Here is a 21,384-nt window from a genome sequence, read left to right as displayed (position 1 = left end):
TAAACTGACATAGCAGCAATTTAAACAGCTGCTTATTAAGTGCTTAAGTGCAATGCTTAATTCTGTTACAGAGAGTTGTGTGGTTAGTATCTCTAGACAATGCTGTGTAGCCTGAGCTTTCACTGACACATAGCTTTTTTGTTCATTTCCTGAAGAGGCATCCACACTTTCTCTGTCCTTCTCTACCCCTCAATAAAACTGCGGTTGCAGACTTAGATTCTTACGTCAGAGTAGCTTTTCATTACCTAATATGAGCTTCTCTTCATTATTTGCAGACCTGCTTAGAATACTCACTTCCCTGAAGTAATATTTTTTTTTAGTGCACTTCAGTTTTGGTTTGAAAACTTTAAGAACTTTGTGATGTGGTGGTTGGAAAGTATAAATTCCAGCTCCAAGTCAGGGTGATGAGCAGAAAGAAAAGTGAGGGCTGGACAGCTGTAACCTGGGAAGGGCAACACTTAGTTCCACCCCATAATTACCTTTTATATGCTGAGAATAAGAATTGGAGTAGCCATTTTTGACATTTTATTCCAGGAAAAGAAAAACACAGCATAAACTCTATCCTTGCATCTGGGTAAATTCCTGGAATGCAGCTTAGATAGGCCACATGTGAGTGCTGACTCTTTGCACAGACCAAGGAAGGAAGGAAGGAATCGATAACACTCATCTCTCCCTTGTCCCTTCCCACTCCCTTAGGGGACAGCATCTAACTTTGTCAGACCCACCTCTGATCCTTCCTCTTGGTCCCTTCTGGAAAGTAGGTCAGGGTTAGGATTTTATTCTTTTTTACTTGATTTGGTTCTTTTCAGTGCCTTTTTTTTTCCCCTTTGTTTTGGGCATTGAGTTTGGGTTCGGGTTTTTTTGTTTGTTTGTTTGTTTTTGGGGGGGTTAAGTTTTAGAACTTTGACTCCATCATTTTAAATAAACTTCCACAGTTTTAAGTTGCAGTAGTTGGCCCCAAGGCAGCCGAGGGTGCACAAGCAGTCTATTCTGCTTTTGTTGAGTGTCACACCGCTCCCTCACACTTATGCTGAGGCTGTTGCTTAATTCTTCACCAAACAGGATGAATGTTTCCAACATTTGTGATGGCTGTTCCTAATGCTCCCTCTTTTCTAAAATAGTGATCTGCTACAATTAATACAACAGGGAAGATTATAAAATCATAGAATCTTTTAAGTTGAAGACGACCTTTAAGATCAAGTCAGCTGTTAACCTAGCACTGCCATGTCCACCACTAAGCCATGTCCCTGAGCAATATCTACACCTTTTAAGTGTCTCCAGGGATGATGACTCAACCACTTCCCTGGGCAGACTGTTTCAGTGCTTGACAGTCATTTCAGTGAAGAAATTTGTCCTCATGTCCAATATAAGTATCCCCTCATGTGCCCGCTGGCACAGCCTGAGGCCATTTCTTCTTGTCCTGTTGCTTGTTACGTGGGAGAAGAGACTGAAACCCACCTCACTACAACCTCCTTTCGGATAGTTGTAGAGACCAGTAAGGCTCTCCTGAGCCTCCTTTTCTCCAGGCTGAACAAACCCCGCTCCCTCCTCCTAAGACTTGTGCTCTAGACCCATCACCAGCTTCATTGCCCTTCTGTGGACACACAGGATAATGGTGTTGGAAATGGAAGGTTGAAAAGTTCAGCCAGATTTTCTGTTTGCCTGTTTTTCACTGTATTCTCACATCCTCTAGGTAACAGCGACCAGTCAGGATCTCAGGAGAAACTTCTCATTGAAGGCCAAGGCCTAACCGGATGCTCTCCTCGGGATTCTGGCTGCTACGAAAGCAATGAAAACCTGGAGAATGGTAATGGTGACAGCAATGAGCCTTGTAATCCCTGCAGCCTTTTTTCACTAGATATCTTCATATACTTTCTGCTTCTGTTCCAAGCTAACACAGGCTACTTCACACTTGACCTTCCTCTTTGTTCTGACTGCCTTTTTTCCTCTTGGCTTGAGCCATTGGTTTTCATTGCTATTGTTTCTAATTTATTTATTTGCATTGGTAGGAATCAGATCACATTACAGAAATCATCTTTCTTCTGTGATCATATAGCAACAGGCACTCTAACTGCCATTCTTTGCCTTCTCCGATCCCTGTCATATTGTCATGCAGCTGTGCCTCATGAGGCTTGTACTACTTACACTCCAACAGCCCATGTCTAAGGGACTGCTGGTAATGAAGAAATCACTAAACTCCACCAAGATTAGGATTTCTGCAAAACCCGTACAAAAAATGTTTAGAAAAAATGTTCTCTGTTTTAAGCCATATCTTTGTTTGCTTAGGTTGCATGTTGCCTTCTCTGATCAGAAGCCAACTGCAGAGATTTAGGACTTTTCAGTGTATGAACACTAGCAAGTTAAATTAATCGAGAAGTTGGCAAGGAAATAAACTATGGGGGAAAAATGCTTATGGTATCAATTCCCATTGCCTTATCTTGCATCAGTGAAAGGTGATACACTGAAAAATTACCACAACAGATGTTAATAGAGGTTGCTGTGTTCTGAAGAAATCAGTTTGTTGTGCTGTTGTGTCTTGTTTTACTTGAGGGATGGTGTAATCTTGTCATTAGGAATGAAATATTAAAATACATGAAACTGGTTTGAGCTTGGCATTATCACTTCAAGCAGTTGAGCCATGGCTTGGCCTCAGACTGCCTGGTTTCATAGCTAACATCCAGCATAAACAGGAAACCAAGAACAGAATAAACAGAGATACAGTACGCCCCTTGTAGCGGTCATTCTTCCCATTTAAAATATGAGCGAAAGGTCCTTCTCTTAGTATGTGCATATTCTGTCAGTCTGCCACTCAGAAATAACCATTTATTGAAGAAAATTGGGATTTGCTTTGGGGCTGAATGCTGAAATCAACAATATGCTAAATTCCTGAAAGCAGAGAGAATATTTTTCTGGAATATGAATCTCCATCCAGTAGGCATGCTGAAATATAATCATGGCTAAATACATGGCATATGTGACGATTTTCTTCCCTTTTTTTCTCTTAAGTGCCATCATAATGATAGCTGTAGCACTGAAGTTAAATTGCTGCCTGTACATTTTTAACAATATAATAAAATCTTTAGAAAGCAATTGGCATTGCCTCTCTGCTTAGATACTTACATTTAAACTAATATTTCTATCTGAGTTTTGCAGAGTGTGAACTACCCCTGATAATTTTTATATTGCTCTTTATGTATGGCTTGCTGCATTTCTGCATCATTTTGCTCACAAATGCATTTAGTGCTTGTTTTGAAAAACCATTATGAAAAGAACATTTGGTATGGGATTCACTCAGAGATTTTGTCAAGGCTGGTTAATCTGAAATGTGCTACACCTTCTTTGCAGAGTTCATGGACCATAGTTGTTTATATGCATATTGTTTTCAAAATACATTGGATTCTCATCCGTTAAAATAAGGATAATTATTTGTCTAGTATAAACATCATAATGAGCAGAGCTGCGATAATAAACTGTGCTTCATAAAGGGGAAATATATTCTGAGAAGAAATGGTTCTTCAGATTTTCTGGGGAGTGGTTATACATAGTATTTTGATAATCTAGTATAGTGTCTTGTTTTGGGCTGATATTGCACCATTTGGCATCAGTTCTAAGACTTCAGAGTTGCTCTTCCATTTTGGTTAGAGTGTAGTTTGCTATGTACAATGGCAGTGGCACATGTGTATCTTTTATAGGTACTGCTCTGGGTCCCACTGCAGAAATATTTGGGTATTCTCATAAGTATACCCCAATGTACTTAGAGCAGCATTGTGATTTTATTCCAACTTATGAAGAACAAGGAATATAAAGTTCGGGATGTATTCAGTGTTAGAAAGAAAATAAGAGCAGACAGCAACCAGCCATGATCAGACTATTAGTCCATATAGTCCAGTCCTTGGTTTGAAACAAGGCAGAGAGAGCAAGCTCTCTTCTAGACTTCTGACAACGGTGCAGTTATTGTACTTGTTTTGCATGCAAGCGTTGTCTATCTGGAACATACTTGGAAATCATATCAAATCTAGTTCTCAGAGGATTGGCCAAAAGCAGATAGCTAAAGAATAGTAAAGGAGTAGAGCAAGCATATTTGGTGCTTCCCAGGGTACTCTTGGGGAATGAATAATTTAAGAACTTAAAAAACTGGCTACTGTTTCTTGGCATTCATCCATTTTCCTGAAACATTTTATGAACATCCCCAGTCTTCTGTAGAACCTCCATCCTAACAGTGTTTAGACCGGTTAACTATTGTATTGACCTTTGTCATACTCCTTCCTATGTCAGCACCCTTCTAGTTCTTACTCCTTATAGGGTATTCATGTCCCTGATCATGCCTGGTGTCTTTGAACCATTTCTTGTTGTGTTGTATAGCTTATTTAAGGAGAGAGAGGATGTGAAGGGTAAAGAACTGTGCATGCGATGCGCAGAGCTAAAGAAGCAGACAAACCATGGCTTTATCAGGTGGGATAAGAGTGCTCTCTGATTTGTTCAGATACTGAAGCCCAGATTTCCATAGTGCCAAGTAGGCATCCTAAGCACTTAAGTGTTCAGTGCTAACTAGTGAGAAAAGGAAGCAACAGAACAGGTGGCCACATTGCCTAATGTAGTGTGCATTTCTGCTAGCTTGTCATCAGTTAAAAAAAATGCAATGAGACTACAGTTGTCTTCTGTGCCATCATCTTTGTTATATCAACAGCACTGTTTGAAATGCATGCAAAATATAGCCACAGAAAGCAATGCCAAATGATGTTAATTCAGGCCACTGAATACATTCTGTGTCTGGTTTGGAGTACTTGAATTTCAGAGGACAGCCTCCCATACAGAAAAAAGGTACTAAGAGAAACACTAAAATTTTTTATCTGTCATTCGTGTACCTCTGAAGATACTCCCCAAGCTATTCTCCTTTCTTCTGAGGCAGATGATGACAGGAAAGTTCCTTTCTGCATTCTAATAACAAGAAGTATCATGAGAGGTGGACAGTGCTTTGTCTAACAAAACTGCACCATGACATTGAACAAAAGAGTTGATGTATGCCTGTAGCTTGAACTGAACCTAGAAACAATAAAAGTTTTCCATTTGTTTTGGGTAAAGACCACCTTTATTACCTTAGTTTTCACCATTACACCTGTGTCATTCTGCACACATTTAAATCAAAGATGCTACTCTAGTTGACAACACTAATAAAGGCACTAGACTGCTTATCTGGACCAAGGATTTATAAGAATGAATTATTATAAAAAAATGCTAACATTAAAAAGGTTTTAAACCTTACTAGCTTACACATTAATTCTTGTTGACTTTTTCTTCTTTGTTTCCCTGAGAGAGGGAGGGAATGTTAAATTTGTGGACATTGTTTATATAGCTCTCTACTTTATGAAAACAACTTAAAAACGTATTTAAAAGTCTGTTTTCAGGAAATACTACCTTCTTTGTTTAATGCCTCAGGAGTAAAATGAAGGTGCACTTGGCAGTGAAGAGGAGAGAAGGAATAGCTAGAAAACAGCTGCACTCCTGATACTGCTCTTGATTTAAACCTGTGTAAGAGAAATTATGTTCTGAAATCCTTTGTACAAAACAGTAGCATTAAACCTAGCACTGTTTTGAAACCATTCTGAAGCAGAGAGCTTAAAGATTGCATATTGGGTTATACACTTTCAAGACAAAATGTTTTGAACTTCGTCCCATTCTCTCTACATTTGTATTTTTATGCCAAACAGGGCTAGAATTAACAGAAGATTTCACTTTACTTCCCAAAATTTTTCTTTCCTTGTTTTTCTCCATGGGTTTTTTTCCTTGTTTTTCTGTTTTCCATCTCTTCTTTTTTCCATTCCCTGTCTACTTGCTTTACACAATCATATCCTATTTCTAAAGGAACTGAACGTTGTTTACTAGCTACCCTTGTGGCTTCAGTGAGAGCTTACATTGCACAGCAGTAACATTTCTCAGAACTTTTCTTTCAGTGCTGAGGTTCCTGAGTGTGCTTTCCTAATCCAGTATAGCTGCTAAGTATTTGTTTCAAATTGAAAAGAAGGTTCATGAATTTTGCTATGTGAGCTGTGACGGCAAGCCCCAGACAATATAGTGAATTACTGCACTTGTCAGACATGTACTAGCAAATACGAATAATGAAAAGAGAACTCTTCCACGCTTATTATATGTTGACAGTAGTGCCTAAAGGCACTAAAAAATGAATGTAACATTTTTTAAACATGTCTTTTTAATGTGGCTGTAGGTTATTTTCAGAAAGTGGTGGCCTAACACCATGGAAAGGTGCAGACAGAGAAGTCTTTCTGCTACTTCTTTGAGCTACCTGAACTTAACATAGTAGCAAGGGAGCAAACTTAATGTGTGATGTGTCTTTATTAGCATTTTGGGGTAATGTTAATATTTAGCTTGGGTTGAACTGTGAACCATACAGCTTCTGAGAAAGGAGTTCCTGTGTGCTGGCAATCATCCTTGCAGGCTCACTTTGATTTTAGATGGAATGACCTTGCTGGCATACCAGTAAATGCAACCAGTATTTTTTGAGGGGAACATTTTCCATTTCTCTTTAAATGTAACCTCCATTTTCTTTACTGGTTTTCTGGATACTTTGTTTTTTAAACTCCTTGAGCAGATAAAGAGGCAAGAGAAAGTGAGAAACCACACTATTTCTTTTTGGTGTTAAATAGATTCTTTCATTCATATTCAAAGTGAGGAGTGAATATTATTAAAAACCTAAGCATTGAGCTTCTTTCAGGATAAAGCTTTGAAGGTGAGCTGTATGGGAAGAAAGCATCTATTGCTTAAAAGTGCACCAGATTAATTTTGTTCCAATGAAGTTAGCAAAATTACTCAGATCTCCAAAAGTAACTGGTGTTTTAATTGGCAGCTGTTGATTACTTGTTGTTACAGACTTTTGAGACCATTTAATCAAATCTGTTGGATTGAGGGTTTGGTGTATTTTTATTTTGTTCCCCCATTGCAAAAAGAAATTTAAAGCTCCATTCCTGGTGGTGTTCAAGGCCAGGTTGGACAGAGCCTTGGATGGCATAGTTTAGTGTGAGGTGTCCCTGCCCATGGCAGGGGGGTTGGAACTTGATGATCTTAAGGTCCTTTCCAACCCAAACCATTCTATGATTCTATGATTTTAGAAAGCTTATTGTACATGGGGGGAAGTGTTCCTGTCACCCTAAAGCAATAACTGTTCAGGATGTGATGTCATTCTGAGGGGTCATCTGCTTTGAGACAAATTTACTTCTGTCTTGTTAAAAAGAAAATTAAATAATTTATGCAGTATTTGAAAAATGGCCGTGTATTTCTTACTAATGAATACTCCAGTGAGCTCTGTCCCTTTGATCAGAATTTCTCTGTCAAGCAGATTTGATGGAATTTACTGTTCAAAATCAGTGATGCTTATCTTGTAAAAATACAAAATAAAGCTTACGAAGAACATGTTGTTCATACTGATTCATGTCATCTCCTCTTGAGTGATTATAATAAAACACCACATCTCTTAAGACCTTCCACTTCAATAAAACACTATGACATAAGAATAACACTAAGATCAGTCACACCTGAAACTCCCTTTTGAAACTCTTCTCCATCTCTTAGTATAAGGCCTTTTTCAATAAAACTCTGCTGTCTCTAAAAGTAACTTCACAAAGGGACTGGTGCAAAACCAGTCTTCTAACACTTCTCTGTTCTCTGGTTTTCCATTGCAAATAGTTTGCTGCTCATTTAAAAGATGAAATAACATTATTGGCACACTTGGTAATTAAAATTAATAAACTGGATCTTTTCTTTTTAAAAAAGGCTTTTTTGAGCAATCTAGTAAACCTCATTAGAAGGTGAACATAATTACCCATATCCTAAACAAATTAGAAAAGTAGAAAAAAGAGGTAGGTCTTTTGAGTTACATTCTCTGTGTTCATTACATGAACAAAAGAGTTCATGTAATGGATATAAGCTATCAGTTGTAACTGTAGGATATTTCTACACTGAAAAAGGTGGAGTTAAACCTCAAATCCTGCAAACTGGGGAGTAGGAAGGATATTAAGTAGTCTAAATGAATTTTCTTTGCATGGTCATGTTTACCAGTTCTTCATTAAAGCTGAAGCTCACAAATTTATATGCTTAAAATGGCACTGATTTCTTGTACATCTAGAGTTATAAAAAAGCAAGTAAATAACTCTGTTTCAAATGCATTTAGAAGTGTTCTGTTATTTACACTGCAGATTATGCATACTTTTAATGGTGGATTGTGATTTGCTTGCTTCTAGGCAAAACTCGAAGGACCTGTCTTCTGCCCTCAAAATCAACAAGTGAGCACAGCTTTAAGGACTTCAGCAGAAACCAGCTGTCAAATTATCCTACACTTCCACTGACCAAGTCAATAGAAACTCTGCAGCAAGAGCAGAAAGGCAGCCGACTGAGCCATCGTGCTCTGAAGAGCTCTGTCCAACCTCCAGCTGTTACGGGTCTGAAGAAGAACCGTCGGAGTTTACCGGTTGCTGTCTGTCGGAGCTATGAAACTCTGGATGGCCCCCAGGGTGTAGATACATGGCCAAGATCTCACTCACTGGATGATCTCCAGGGAGAGTCCAATACTAACCTACAGGACACTAGCAAGGAAGTAGGTTCTTTTCCTCAGGATTCACTGGATATAGCAAAAAAGGCAACTGGCTCTGCCCTGCCACCTCAGTCTCGTGGAGGCAACTGTATCAGAGATGACTTGATGCCTAAGCAGAGTAAAGGAGCTGCTAGTTCTCAGAAGGGAAGAGCTAAGGAACTGGACTGTTCTGTAATGGAGACTGCATGTGGAAAGCCTGTTCCACTCCCTCTGAAAAACTGTGAAGCTCAGCCTGCCTTAGCGACACATCTTACAAGGACGCCTCTGGAAATACAAAGTAAAGGCTTGCATGACCTTGCACGGGCTGATTATGCTGCAGTCCTCAAGGGAGGTCTAGAAGCTGAGCAAAAAGGCACAAATGAGGCAAGAATGCAACCAAAAAATCCTTCTCAGCCGCCACCCGTCCCTGCCAAAAAATGCCGAGAACGCCTTTCTAATGGATTATATCATCCTCCCACAACCCCAAGTGGGAACCATTCAAGTCTAGAAGCACCATGTTTGCCAGTAAAAAAAAACAGCTCATCCACTCCCATTGATAGTCACGCAGTACCTGCCCATAGGACATCTTCTGAACAGGAGCCCAGTACCCCTCCTAGCCCACTTCCACCCTGGCTGTCCGAGCTCCCAGAGACTGCTAGTGTTCAGCAGCATGTGATAAAATTAGGTCCTGTTTCAGCGAGGAAAACCTCTTGTAGCAGGGGAATGGATCTGGAAATGGTAATAGAAAACAAGTTGCAGTCCGAAGACATTGATCTTACTGAAGAACCGTACTCTGACAAGGTAAGTGGAGGACATAACTTCCACATTTTTCTTCTACTAGCATTCCAGGGGTTAGTCTTTCATTTATTGTATCTGTTGTATTCTTGTGACTAACCAGCCAAGACAAAGCATATATCATTGGGACATTAGGCATTCTATAACTACGTTCATCTTTACTATCAAGCCTTATGCCTGAAGTAACTCTTGTATTATAAGGATACTGAGAAATCCCAAACTGATTCTGAACCTTTGTCTTTTCAGGCCACCAATACTTTGGTGGCACTGCACATGGAAATGTCTCTTTCTCAGCCAGTGGGGAGAAAGTAGAACTGAAAAAGGAAGACATGATTAGATTTTATACTTCCAAGAAAATCTGAATTCATAGCATAGTGATTGTGACATCTTTTTAGGAAGGAAGGAAGGAGTCCTAATGCCCAGTTCTCCCTTTAGAGATTGCTTTTTCAGTTTTCATGAAATCTTGAGGAGAGCTTCTTCTCGCTCCCATCCTGCACTTCCCTTTATGTTTGCCTTGATTGGTCTGTATTGATACACGTCTTTTGTCTATCCTCTCTCTTTTGTGTCTGTCTGGGAACATGCAGCATGGTCGCTGTGGCATTCCTGAGGCTTTGGTACAGAGGTACTCTGAAGACTTAGATCAGCCTGAAAAGGATGTTGCCACAAACATGGACCAAATCCGGGTAAAGCAGCTGAGAAAGCAGCATCGCATGGCAGTGAGTATTTCCATAAACACAGTTTCTTATTTATAAGCAGTCTTTTAAAAAGGATTGATTACTGGTAAAGGGAGATACCTTTGAAGTCCTGGTACAAAAGTGTTCCCTGTGTTCACCCAGCAGGTACTATAATGTACATAGGGATACTACAGGGGCAGGAGGTACCTCCCCCTGTCCCAAACAGCAATAGTTAATAGTTGAAAGGAGAGCAGGTAGTCCTCTCTCCTGACTGAATAATAGTCTTAGTAGTCTAAGTAAACCACAAGCAGTGGTTAACAGAGATTTGCCCATTAAGGATGGTATGTATTAAATGCTTATGTATTGAATTCTGAAAGGTTTTCCACTCCTTTTTGTTTCTTAAGCTATGTTACTGTCCACTTCTTAGCAAAAGCAGGAGGGGAAGACTGTCAAGAGCTTTCATGGCTTTCTTTAAAAGAATTTGGAGTGTCTGAGGTGGCAACAGGCAAAATTGGTATTCTTTTCCCTTAACAAGAAATTAATGGATCACCCTGAAAAGTCACTAGCTATTTTTTACTGATCTCAAACTAATTCAGAATGGCACATGACAGTTGCCCAAGCAGCTGGATACTGCCCGCTGCACCTGCATTGCCAAAATCATTGCTGTTGTTTCTGTGCCAAGTGATCCTAGCCTTTCTACCCACACCAGTCTCATACTGACAAATGTGATATGAGACAAGTTGAAAAGTTTGCTAATGCAATTCTACCAATTTGGGAAAAAAAACAACAGACTTGCTGTAAAGCACACAGTTATGTTTAACATTAAGGGTTCTTTTCTTTTTTGTTTTTCTTTACTGCCCAGATTCCAAGTGGAGGGCTCACTGAAATTTGCCGAAAACCTGTATCCCCAGGACTTATCTCCTCTGTATCTGACTGGCTGATTTCCATTGGTCTACCTATGTATTCCAGCCTGCTCACAGAAGCAGGATTCAACACACTGAGCAAAGTGCCTTCTCTGTCACAAACTTATCTTCAGGAAGCTGGCATCACAGAGGAAAGGCATATAAGTAAGCTTCTGGCAGCGGCAAGACTCTTCAAACCTCTTGATGCAGAGGCAATTTAAATGCTCCATTGTGTGGCATTGCCTGGTTGAGAATCCACTGCTTCTTCCTGCACCAATATTGCTCTAATTACTTCACATAGCTAAAGGGATTGAGGAAGTGGCTTCCAAGGACAGGCAGGTATCTTCTTCGAAAGATATGAAATGTTTCTATTGCTGTCTCTGACAACTGAAGGAGAAGAGAAGCAACCACCAGGTAACATAGAAGTGGTACTTTCCTCCCCTCTCACTCCCCTGTAAAGTACTCTTATTTCATAAAGTGCACAGGGTTGGCCTGAAAATCAGACAGCTTCACAGAGTTAAGGGACCCTCACGCATTTTTCTTAAAGTTTATGAAAGTAATACTAGTAATAGGCCCTGTTTCTCTGGAGAGTTTCTTAGGTTGGAGAGCTTCTATACATCCAGGTTCCACGTACCTTGGGTTAGTCCTAAAGACCAGGTACAAGCCAAGATGCAAATTCTAGTAGAAGCTGTTTGGCAAATGCCTTTTGTTTACTTTAACAATATAGAGCTAAACACAACCTCCCCCTGGTCGTCTTTGCTGTTGCTTGGTATAGGTTCCAATACGCCACAAAGCCTTTAGCTAGGCCAAAGCTAATGGACTGGAACTAGTTTTCAGTGTGGTCCATCTCTGTCACTCTGCTGCAACTAACCTGCGGAGAGTCAGAATGCTTCTTTTTATTTGTACAGAGCTGAGGTCATTTTTATAACTGCTTTATAGCAATCAGCTTTTTATTTGCCTTAAAATAAGCTTTCAAGCAGTTACCTAGTGTTCACTTACCTGTATTCATGTTTCCCAAGCCGTGTTTCAACCCATCACCCTTAAGCTGCACTTAGGGTGATTTCCAGCTAACGCAGCTTCTATAAAATGCCTCATCATAACACCTTCTATGTTGTAGAGATGCTTTTACAAATGCAGGGTTATGCAAGGTTTCAGTTGTCAGGCTAACTTCTTGTTCACTACAGTCTGCATTTACTGTTCTTACTAAACTGTTACAAGATAAACTGCCTTGTATATATGTAACTGCTTTTCATTTTAATCATATTCTGTGTACTGTGTTATATTGTCAATCATTATGCTGCAGCTTTGACTTGGTATCCTGACCATATCGATTCCTAACAGTGGGTTTCTGAAATGAAAATTCACATGTGGGAGATAAAATGCATCAGAAAAGCAAATTGTGTCCCATAGAAATCCTCAGATCCAGTAATTCCATTGCATAGATGAAAACCCCCTATATATAGTCTTATTAATTGCACTGTGATTTTACAGCAGTTGACATCCCTCACGACTGTGTTAAAATGTTACCTCTCACTGGAAGAAAGCATTGTTCTGGTGTATGTGGTGAGCCATTTTTCCATGTTCTAATGATATTTTTCTGCCTAAATCCATGTAAAATGTTCCATTCACATATGTGGCTAATGACAGATTTTATTTTTCTATATGGGTACACATTTTCTATACCAAATACAAACTAGCATGAATAGCACATAATTAGCTTTTTCTTTGTGGTCTATATATGGTGTGTCTTTCAGCTTCTTGTAGCACAAAGGTTCCATGGATGGACAGAGCAAGCTTACTCTGGCCACTAAAGGGAGAGAGTATAGAAACCTGGGCACAGGTCAGGAAGTGTGGCTGTTTTCAGTATTGGTTCTGACATCAACTTACTGTATAAAACCAGACAAGGAACTTGATGATTTGGTGCTTCAGTTATCCCAGCCTCATACTGAGCTAATGACACTTTTCCTGATAAAATTCTTTTAGACTGATTAATTCAAAACTGTGGTTACTACATATGGTCCTTTCATGGTCATATTTTAAGTTAGATGAACTATGCATTTTAATACAGATATGAAGTAACTTGTCTTCTGGTCAGATTGGTAGGTGTTAGGTTTATTTGCCTCCTTTTGTATTTCACCACTGTCTACCACACACCATCATGTGAAGGCAATTAATTCATTGATGTAACTTGAAGTGATTCTCAAGGAAAACTCAAGCTTTTGTTCTCAAGCAAAGTGTGTGGGTGATCAGCGTGTTCTAATATGACAGCATCAGGAAAGACACAGCACAGATGTTTTGCACAGCTGGTAAAAATCCAGAAAATGAAAAAAAATGTAAAAAAAATGAAGTGTCATTTTAATAATGATGATTTGTCTGTTGTTCCTTTCTGAGGCTTACATGGCAACTATTAGTAAGCAGGAGATGGAAAGAGTATTGAGACTTCCCGAGATTGCTGGCAGGGGCCAGAACTGAGTAGTAGACAGCAGCTACACTGGAGCAAGGGAAAAGTCCAAGATGGCTATATGCAATAAAAAAGGAAACAAATTTCCTTGCATTGCAGTGAAGGCAAGTTGCATAATAAACCTCTCTCATATTAATTACCTTTCTCTCTCTTAATAGCAGGACAATTATGGGAATAAACCGAACCTGTGTGCCAAACACTCTTTGTAAATCCATAATTTTAAAATGATTACATAGCCCAGGGAAACCAAGTCACACCCTTCAGGGCTAGAGTGAGCAGTCTGAGATTTGTGAGTTTTAATAGTTGCTTTGTTTTTCTTTTTAAGACTGTGCTCTGTGGTCTTACTTGATTTACAATTTTAGTTGATTTTTTAATCTAAAAAGCCTTAAGCTTCTCAGTGTTTGAGCTTCCCTGCTATGGTTTTGGGAACCTGTGGTGTTCCCTGAGCAGGTGAGGCAGTGCAGTATGAGAGCCATAACCTCTTACATCTTGCAACCATGCAGTGCTCTAAGCAAAAGTTTGCTTATAACCTCTTGGGAAGCACGAAGGAAACCTGCTGCTGGAATCCTAATCTGCTCTGCTCAGGCTAATTATGTTAAGTATTTATCCACTGTACCTTTGTAACTCAAACAGCTATTTAAGAATAGAAGCAGCAAGCCCAGATTATTACTGATGCTGTCATAACCATGAGCTTCCATCAATAACCCTCTGTTACTACCTGGGTGGCAACAACACCCGTAGTTCCCTGAGTTCTCTTATGAACCTGGCTTCAAATGCAAACTGGGAGCATGATTGGAAGCATCAAACATTGCATTACTCAAACGAGGTCATCATCTCTAAGAGCAGCAATAGTGGTCGATTCACCAAGTCACAGCTGTGCAGTTGTACTGTATTATTTTTAGAATAAATAATACTTTTGGTCCAAGATACTTTTATCTTTAATTGACACCCTGGGGAATCAAAACTGTCAAGCAAGTTATGTAACAACTAACAAAGTTGCACTTTCTGTATATGAAATCAATATTTAAATAACTTATTTTTCTCCATTTGCTGTTCTTAAATGATGTAAGTAGCTGTAATATACCAGTACTCAATATGTCCTGCAGTTTGCTTCAACCCAAGAAAGCTGTGTATTGTAAAGAAAAAAAAAAAGGAAAAACAAAATATGAATGTGTAAAGATTATTGTGCTGTTTCATTTAGCAAAAAAAATGGTTGACAAAAGGGTTTTCCTGTGTATCAAAATTTGTCTATAATTATATGTCATACTGTTCATAGATAAAAAGTAAATAAATTTCCTTGGTCTCTCTCTTTTTTGGTTGTTTTTATTTAGCTAACAAGTCTTCTATTTACAGGTCTGGTAGCAGTATCCAGCTGTTTAATTTCTCTGCTTGTATCCCAGGCCCTCTCCCTCCATCTTACCAAGCCTCCACTTCTTCACCTTGTGAAACACTCTCAACACTTATCTACAGCAGGAGAAAAAGGTTAAAAAACCCAACCCAACCAACCAACCAAACAATATTAAAAGCCCTGCTAATCCAGGACTGGAAGCAGCCCTCAAAATGTGATTGCATGGGATGTGACTTATCCCTGTCTGAACTTTGTGCCTTGTGTCCCATGAATGTCCAACTGCTGGGCTCAGGGTACGAGAGGTCTCCCAGGCCTTGCCTGGAGAGCTTTTTCATTTAGCAATGGAATATTTAAAATTAGTAGAATCTGAGAAAGAGCATATGAGTATAATGCTCTGGAGTTGTAGTTACAGCTCTTGCCTTCAAGAAGGTATTTCAAACCTGGTCTTCACATGCAGCTCTGCCTCGCTGGGCAGGCAAGGTGCCTCATTCTGGAGAGGGTGGCTGTGACTCCTGAGCAGTCAAGTAATCTCTGCATTCTTTAAGATGCCAGTGTCCAGGGTTTAGGACAAAGTTAGCCTTAGGACATAACTCTTGGCACTTCCTTCGAGCTCACTTGAGTGATTCTCACTTTGTATGTTGCATTTGTTGGTCTATTTAAGTTTGCTGTGCAATTAATGCGTGTGCTTAGCTACCTAACAGGGTGCTTGGCAGCTCCACACAGCAACAGTACACCAGAGCTGGAAGTTAATTCTTTTTTGACTCAGCCCTAAGTAACAAGGGTGGACTGTGCCTTCATTAGTTGTCATTAACCAAAGCTTAACTCTAGAAATGATGTAAAGAGAAAACAAAAAAACCCTACTGCTTGGGTTGGATCCAGACAGCTGAATCCTTGGTTCTCCTCCGGCAGCGCTCCCATCAGAACTGCACAACGTGGCAAACAGTTCATGGGAATGAGGGAGCATGTCAGATGTGAACTTCTAATTTTCCTCCTCTATTAATATCTTCCAGTTCAGCTGAGGACCAGGCCTTCACTGTGTGTACGCAGCAGAGGGCACTGCTCTGCTGGCGGGAGGAGAGCATCCACCAGTCCTCTGGGACCGCAGCTGCCTAGCACACAGCCTGTTTCCAACGGTCTCTCAAGTAACAAAACAGAAATACAAACAAAACAAACACTGCACCACATGAAAAGCCAGAGTGCCTGCCATTGCTGCAGCTGGAAGGAGTACTGCTTCCCTTCCAAGACTGCTGTGGTCCAGGACTGCTTTGGTAGCAGCTGAAACACAAAGCCTCTATCCATTGCTGTCAGCATTTTGCTAGCATGTCTGATCCAAATGTGTGATAACCATCACAGCTGCTGCCAAAACCAAACACCACCACCCCTGACACAAACATACTTCTGTCCTTATTCTAAAAGCTTTCTCCTCCATTAAGTGTTTGCATCAGAAAGAGAGACATGGAAGAAGTGTGTTAAAATTCTTGATACTAATACTTAAAAAAGAAACTTTATGCCTGAGCAGAAGGTTCACATGTAAGCCCATGGAGGTTTAAAAGCTATGAATGTAACATTGTATACACCACCAGAGCTACCTTATGAGACTTCTAAAGGTTAATCATTTAACTTTTACAAAGCCATAGAAAGCAAAATCTTCCTGGTGCTTCAGCTTGCCCTTTTACAGGTACTGTAGGCTTTTATTGCGTGAATGGACATAACTATTTTTTCCTTCAATTCTGCGACATAATTACTTTATTGCTGAACTTATGCCTGCATGAGGGTGCTCACAGCTCTAAGTGTACTGATGATGTTCAATCCCTGATCCCAAGCTCTGATATTACTGAGGTTGTAACATTTCTGATGGGTTGGGGCCTGGCTTCAGGCAGGAGAAGGACTTCTACACACATAAATGAACTTACAATATTCTACACCCAAAAAAACCACCCCAGCCTCTTTAAAAATGTTTCAGGACACATACAGAGTTAGTATACTTCCAAAAAGTGTTAGACTAGAACAAAGCTATAGGTCTTATTTCAAGGGAACTTTGTTGCTTAGGCTGCTGTGGTTGGAGTTCATAAGAGCTCTACATGCCTAAGGTCAAACAGAAAGACACGTGATGGATTTAGTTGCTTCCAAGACTAGACAGGCTGGAGCAGGAAAGGTGGGTTGGAATTACAACTCTGCACTTCAGACAGCTTTGTTTTTACTGAATCCAGCCTTAAGGCTTCTTCATTTCTGAGACATGTCCTGCATACACTTGGAAGTTCTAGACCTGGCTCTTCCAAGGAGGATCCCATTCCAGGTAGGTAGAGTGCTTCGTATCCCTGACATTTCTACATTCATTCTTTTGGTATATGCTATTGCAAAAGTCTCACAAGTTGTATTTCTCCATTTTTTACAAAAACAAGACCTGTATTTATGTCCACAAGTACTGCCTTAAGGAGGCACACTTGAGAATTAGACTATCAATCCGCTACTGTTGGTTTTGCTCTTTAGCTCCACTGACTCCTGCGATATTGAATCTGGAAAAATGTAAGTTGCAATTTTTTTATGTTTTATTGAAGCATGGTTAAGTTGCTACCTACTACTAGTGTTCACTTTAAGAGCTCTGGTTTAAATGGCCCATTTGCCGTTAGCCAAACAAAACCCCACCACCAGTGCTCTGTCTCAAAGGGTGAAACTGAATTACCACTCTTGCAAGTTCAATGCTGATTAAAAACATGCAATGCCAGCATTTACTAGCAGTTAAAATAACTTGTCTTTCACTCTGATGTCCATATGACAGAGTCCCTGCTGGAACTAGCTGGGTGCCAAGAACAGAGGTTAGTCCAACTTCCAGGCTTGAATACAGGTTTTAGAAATTCTACAAAGCCAAAAAAGCCCCAAAGAACTGGCAAAATTGTGGACTGCCTACTATGCCCTGAGGTGTGAGCAATTTTATAGGGGTACAGCAGCTATGTGAAAGCACAATAGTGTTGCTGCTGAGCACAATAAAGCTGTAGGCCAACACTGTATACCTTTTTGGTTTTTAGCAGCACTGAATTACCTGCCATTCACAGGATCTGTTGCACAAGGAAGACTGCATTCCTGACAGTGACAAGCAGGACTGCTCCCCTCCCACTGCCCACCGCTATCCCTGCTCACCACTTCAGGTCTGCCACTCTTACAGACCAGCACAGGCCGCACTTTAGAGCATCAGAATACGAGCATCATAGAAGGTGCTTTGGATTTGGAGCAGTGCAGTTTCTGAAGAGAAGAATGGCTTAGATTAATTCAATTACCCAAATAAGCACTTATGTGCTTAATAAAGTCATCTAATGAAATGAGATGAGAGATGAGATGCTCTCTCAATTCATTAAGCATCTTCCCTTTCAAAGAGACTTTTTTTAGCCCCCAAAGGCTGGATTTAGAACACGCCTTGAGACTAATTGCTGCCATCTCAGTTTTCTACCCTGCAACCCGATGGCAAAGCAGGAGATTTCAGGCTGCTTTCTAATATACATGCAAGTGTAAGTCAAAAACTTTCCATTCCACACACAGCAAAACCTCTGGAAGGTGTTCAAATATGTTTGTTTGGGTTTGTTTTGGTTTTTTTTTCCTTTGTTCTCCAATTTTGCCAAGGTGAGCAGCTCCACAGAAGAGCTTCCAACCCTGGAGCAAGGGGAAATGCAGCATCCAGGAGCCTCAGTTCTGAGCAGTGAGAACCACCAAGGGAGCCACTCTTTTCTCGCTGGGATCCATTGATAGGATGTGTGGGAATGGTTCAAAGCTGCACTACGAGCGGTTTAGAATAGACATTAGGAAGCATTTCTTTACCTAGAGGGTGGCCAAAAACTGGAACAGGCTTCCTAAAGAGGTAACCAATACCCTGTGCCCCCATGACTGGTGTCACTTGACTGCTACCTAAATCCATGTTCTCGATAGCTCAATAAATTGTTTTGATCCCAATTCAGTTTGAACTATGTGGACTGAGCAGCTTTCCCCTGCAATGCTCAGGAAGAACAAGTAGCTGACTCAACTTGTGTAGACCAGTTTTAAAAACCTCAGGTAAATATCATGTAAGGGCACTGTATAGAGGGCAGAGCTTTAGAGATTGGCAACAAATCCTGCCAGCACATTTGTTCAAATCCTTGAAATGCAGAATGCCCACTGGTCTCTCTCTCATAGGCTTATTGCTTGAGTGGTCTGTCTGGGGGGGAAAGGGGAAAGTCACCAAGTTTGTTAATGGAGATGTTGGTGCAGGCTGCAGGAGACAGCCCCAGCTGGGTTCCTATCTGAAATGCAGAAATGTTTGTGTCTGTCTGAACAAACTGTTCTTTTAGGCAAACACCTACATTTTTCACATACAATAGCAGAAAATGCTACTGCCTCTGGCCAATGCAGGTGGAAAGTGTGATCATCAGGCACAGTCAACATGGGTTCACAAAGGGAAAGTCCTGTGTAGCTGATTTGATATCCTCCTGTGATAAAGTCTGAAGGCAGGACTCACTGCCTAGTGAATGAAGGGATGGTGGCAAATCTAGTTTTTCCAGTTTCCAGTGAGTCTCTTGGCACTGCCCCTCACAGCATCCTTCTGGACACATCGTCCAGCTGTGAGATGAACAGATACATGGTGCACTGAGTGAGGAACTGTCTGAAAGGCAGGGTTCCAAAGATTGTAGTGAATGGGGCTGCGTATGGCTGGCAACTGGTCACCAGTGGTGGTCCTCGGGGATCAATTCTAGGTCTAGTTCTGTTCAATGTTCTTATCAATGATCTGGATGCAGGTGTTGGATGCATCACTGGCAGGTTTACTGATGATGCTGAGAAGTGCTGTTGACTCTCTTGAGGTACAAGAGGACTTGCAGAGAGATCTAGAGAGACTGGAGCACTGGGTGGGCTGTCATCAACAGCATTAAATTGAACAAGAGCAGAGGCTGAATTCTGCACCCAGGATGGAGGAATGCCAGCCACAAGTGTAAACTGGGAGAGGGGTGACTGGAGAGCAGCCCTGTAGAAAGGGATCTGGAGGTGCTGGTTAGTAGCGGGCTCAGTGTGAGTCAGCAGTGTGCCCTGGCAGCCAAGAGGGCAAACCACATGCTGGGGTGCATCATACACAGCATGACTTGCCAGCCAGAAAAGGTGATTGTCGTGCTGCAATCAGCTCTGGTGCAGACTCCCCTTGAGTACTGAGTGAAGCTCTATTTAAGAACATGAAGGTCCTTGAATACATTCAAAGGAGGGCAACAAGGCTGGTGACAAGGCTGGAATGCATGTCCTGTGAGGAGTGGCTGAGGACACTGGGTTTGTCCAGTTTGGAGAAACAAGGCTGAGGGGTGACCTCATTGCTCTCTACAGCTCTTCCCAAGCAGGTGAAGTGGAGAGGGAGGTGCTGATCTCTTCTCACTTGGATCCATTGATAGGACACTTGGGAATGGTTCCAAGCTGCACCAGGGGCCATTTAGAGTAGACATTAGGAAGCATTTCTTTACCTAGAGGGTGGCCAGACACTGGAACAGGCTTCCCAGAGAGGTGACAAGTACCTTGTGCCCATCAGTGTTTCAGAGGTATTTGGACAGCATCTTTGTTGTATAGAGGGCAGATTTCTCAAATCCTTGAAATGCATAATGACCACTGGTCTCTCTCCCATAGGCTTATTTCTTGGGTGGTCTATCAGGGGACTGGCCTTCCCTGGGACCTGCACTGCAGATAGCCCCCCAGGTCTACATCAGGGCGTGTCCTACACGCCTACATTCTATAGTCCCATCATAGAAGGCCACCAAACTGGTCAGACAGGATTCCTCCTTAGTGAAGCCATGCTGGCTGCCACCAGCCACCTCACTGTGTTTCCTGTGCCTCTTAGCATGCTTCCCAGGAGAATCTGCTCCAGGCTTTTGCCAGGCCCAGAGGTGCCGAGGTGAGCAGCTCCAGAAAGGAGCCTCCAACCGCGGAGCGAAAACCCGAGTGCAGACGCCTCAGTTCTGAGCGGCGAGAGCCACCGAGGGAGCCTCGAGCCCCCAAGGCCGTGCCCAGGAGCCGCAGCTCCGCTGAGGTGAGCAGGGACCCACAGGGGGCGGAGCCAGGAGGGACGGCCCCGCCCTGAGCGGGGAAAACCCGCCCCAGGGAGAGCGACCGCGCTGGAGCTCGGCACGGCAGTTGTTGGCTGCAGCGGGAGGGGACCGGTGAGACCGGTGCTGAGCGCTCGCCTCAGGGTCGTGGCCCGCTCTGGGAGCTCTGCTCTGGCTGCCCCAGTGGTGGCAGCGTCGGCACCAGACAGAGCCGGTGATAGGGGAGGCTGCGGAGCAGAGCTCGGGGTGCGGGAAGTGCCTGCAGTGATCTGGTGAGGTGAGGGTGCACAACCGGCAGGGCCGCGCTCGGTGCGCCCTGGTGGAGGTCTTGAGCTGCAGGGGCTGAGCTGCGGAATGCTATCAATAGGCTGAAAGATGTCAGGGGGCTGACAGTGAGCAGCAAAATGGAGGAAGAGGACTGTCAGCAGCAAGGGGGTTTCCTCCAAAATCTGACGTCCCCACCCAGGAACGCTTTGCAGCTCTGCAGGGGGCTGAGGAGGACTTGAATACTGCACCAAAGGAACAACCCCTGATGCACCAGTGAAGAGGATCAGGGATGTTGCAGAGAGACTGCCTAGTGTA

At 41.9% G+C, this 21,384-nt stretch overlaps 2 protein-coding genes across 3 annotated transcripts in view; both read left to right on the top strand.

Annotated features, from left to right (window-relative positions):
- SASH1 (SAM and SH3 domain containing 1) overlaps positions 1 to 14,722 on the top strand; it is a 121,236-nt gene extending 106,514 nt beyond the window's left edge. For both annotated transcript variants that reach the window (XM_034060509.1, XM_034060508.1), the window contains exons 17-20: positions 1,694 to 1,807; positions 8,253 to 9,382; positions 9,961 to 10,092; positions 10,913 to 14,722. In XM_034060509.1, coding sequence (XP_033916400.1) covers positions 1,694 to 1,807; positions 8,253 to 9,382; positions 9,961 to 10,092; positions 10,913 to 11,173 — 1,637 coding nt within the window. In that variant the 3' untranslated portion in view covers positions 11,174 to 14,722. The remainder of the gene's footprint in view (positions 1 to 1,693; positions 1,808 to 8,252; positions 9,383 to 9,960; positions 10,093 to 10,912) is intronic.
- A 2,302-nt stretch (positions 14,723 to 17,024) lies between these two features.
- UST (uronyl 2-sulfotransferase) overlaps positions 17,025 to 21,384 on the top strand; it is a 194,417-nt gene continuing 190,057 nt past the window's right edge. The window contains exon 1 of the mRNA XM_031049854.2: positions 17,025 to 17,057. The gene's annotated coding sequence lies outside the window, so the exon portion shown is untranslated. The remainder of the gene's footprint in view (positions 17,058 to 21,384) is intronic.

This window comes from Melopsittacus undulatus, chromosome 3 (genome assembly GCF_012275295.1).
Source record: "Melopsittacus undulatus isolate bMelUnd1 chromosome 3, bMelUnd1.mat.Z, whole genome shotgun sequence".
Lineage (NCBI taxonomy): Eukaryota > Metazoa > Chordata > Aves > Psittaciformes > Psittaculidae > Melopsittacus > Melopsittacus undulatus.
The sequence above is the reverse complement of the archived record's forward strand: the minus strand, read 5'-3'. Positions and strand labels throughout refer to the sequence as shown.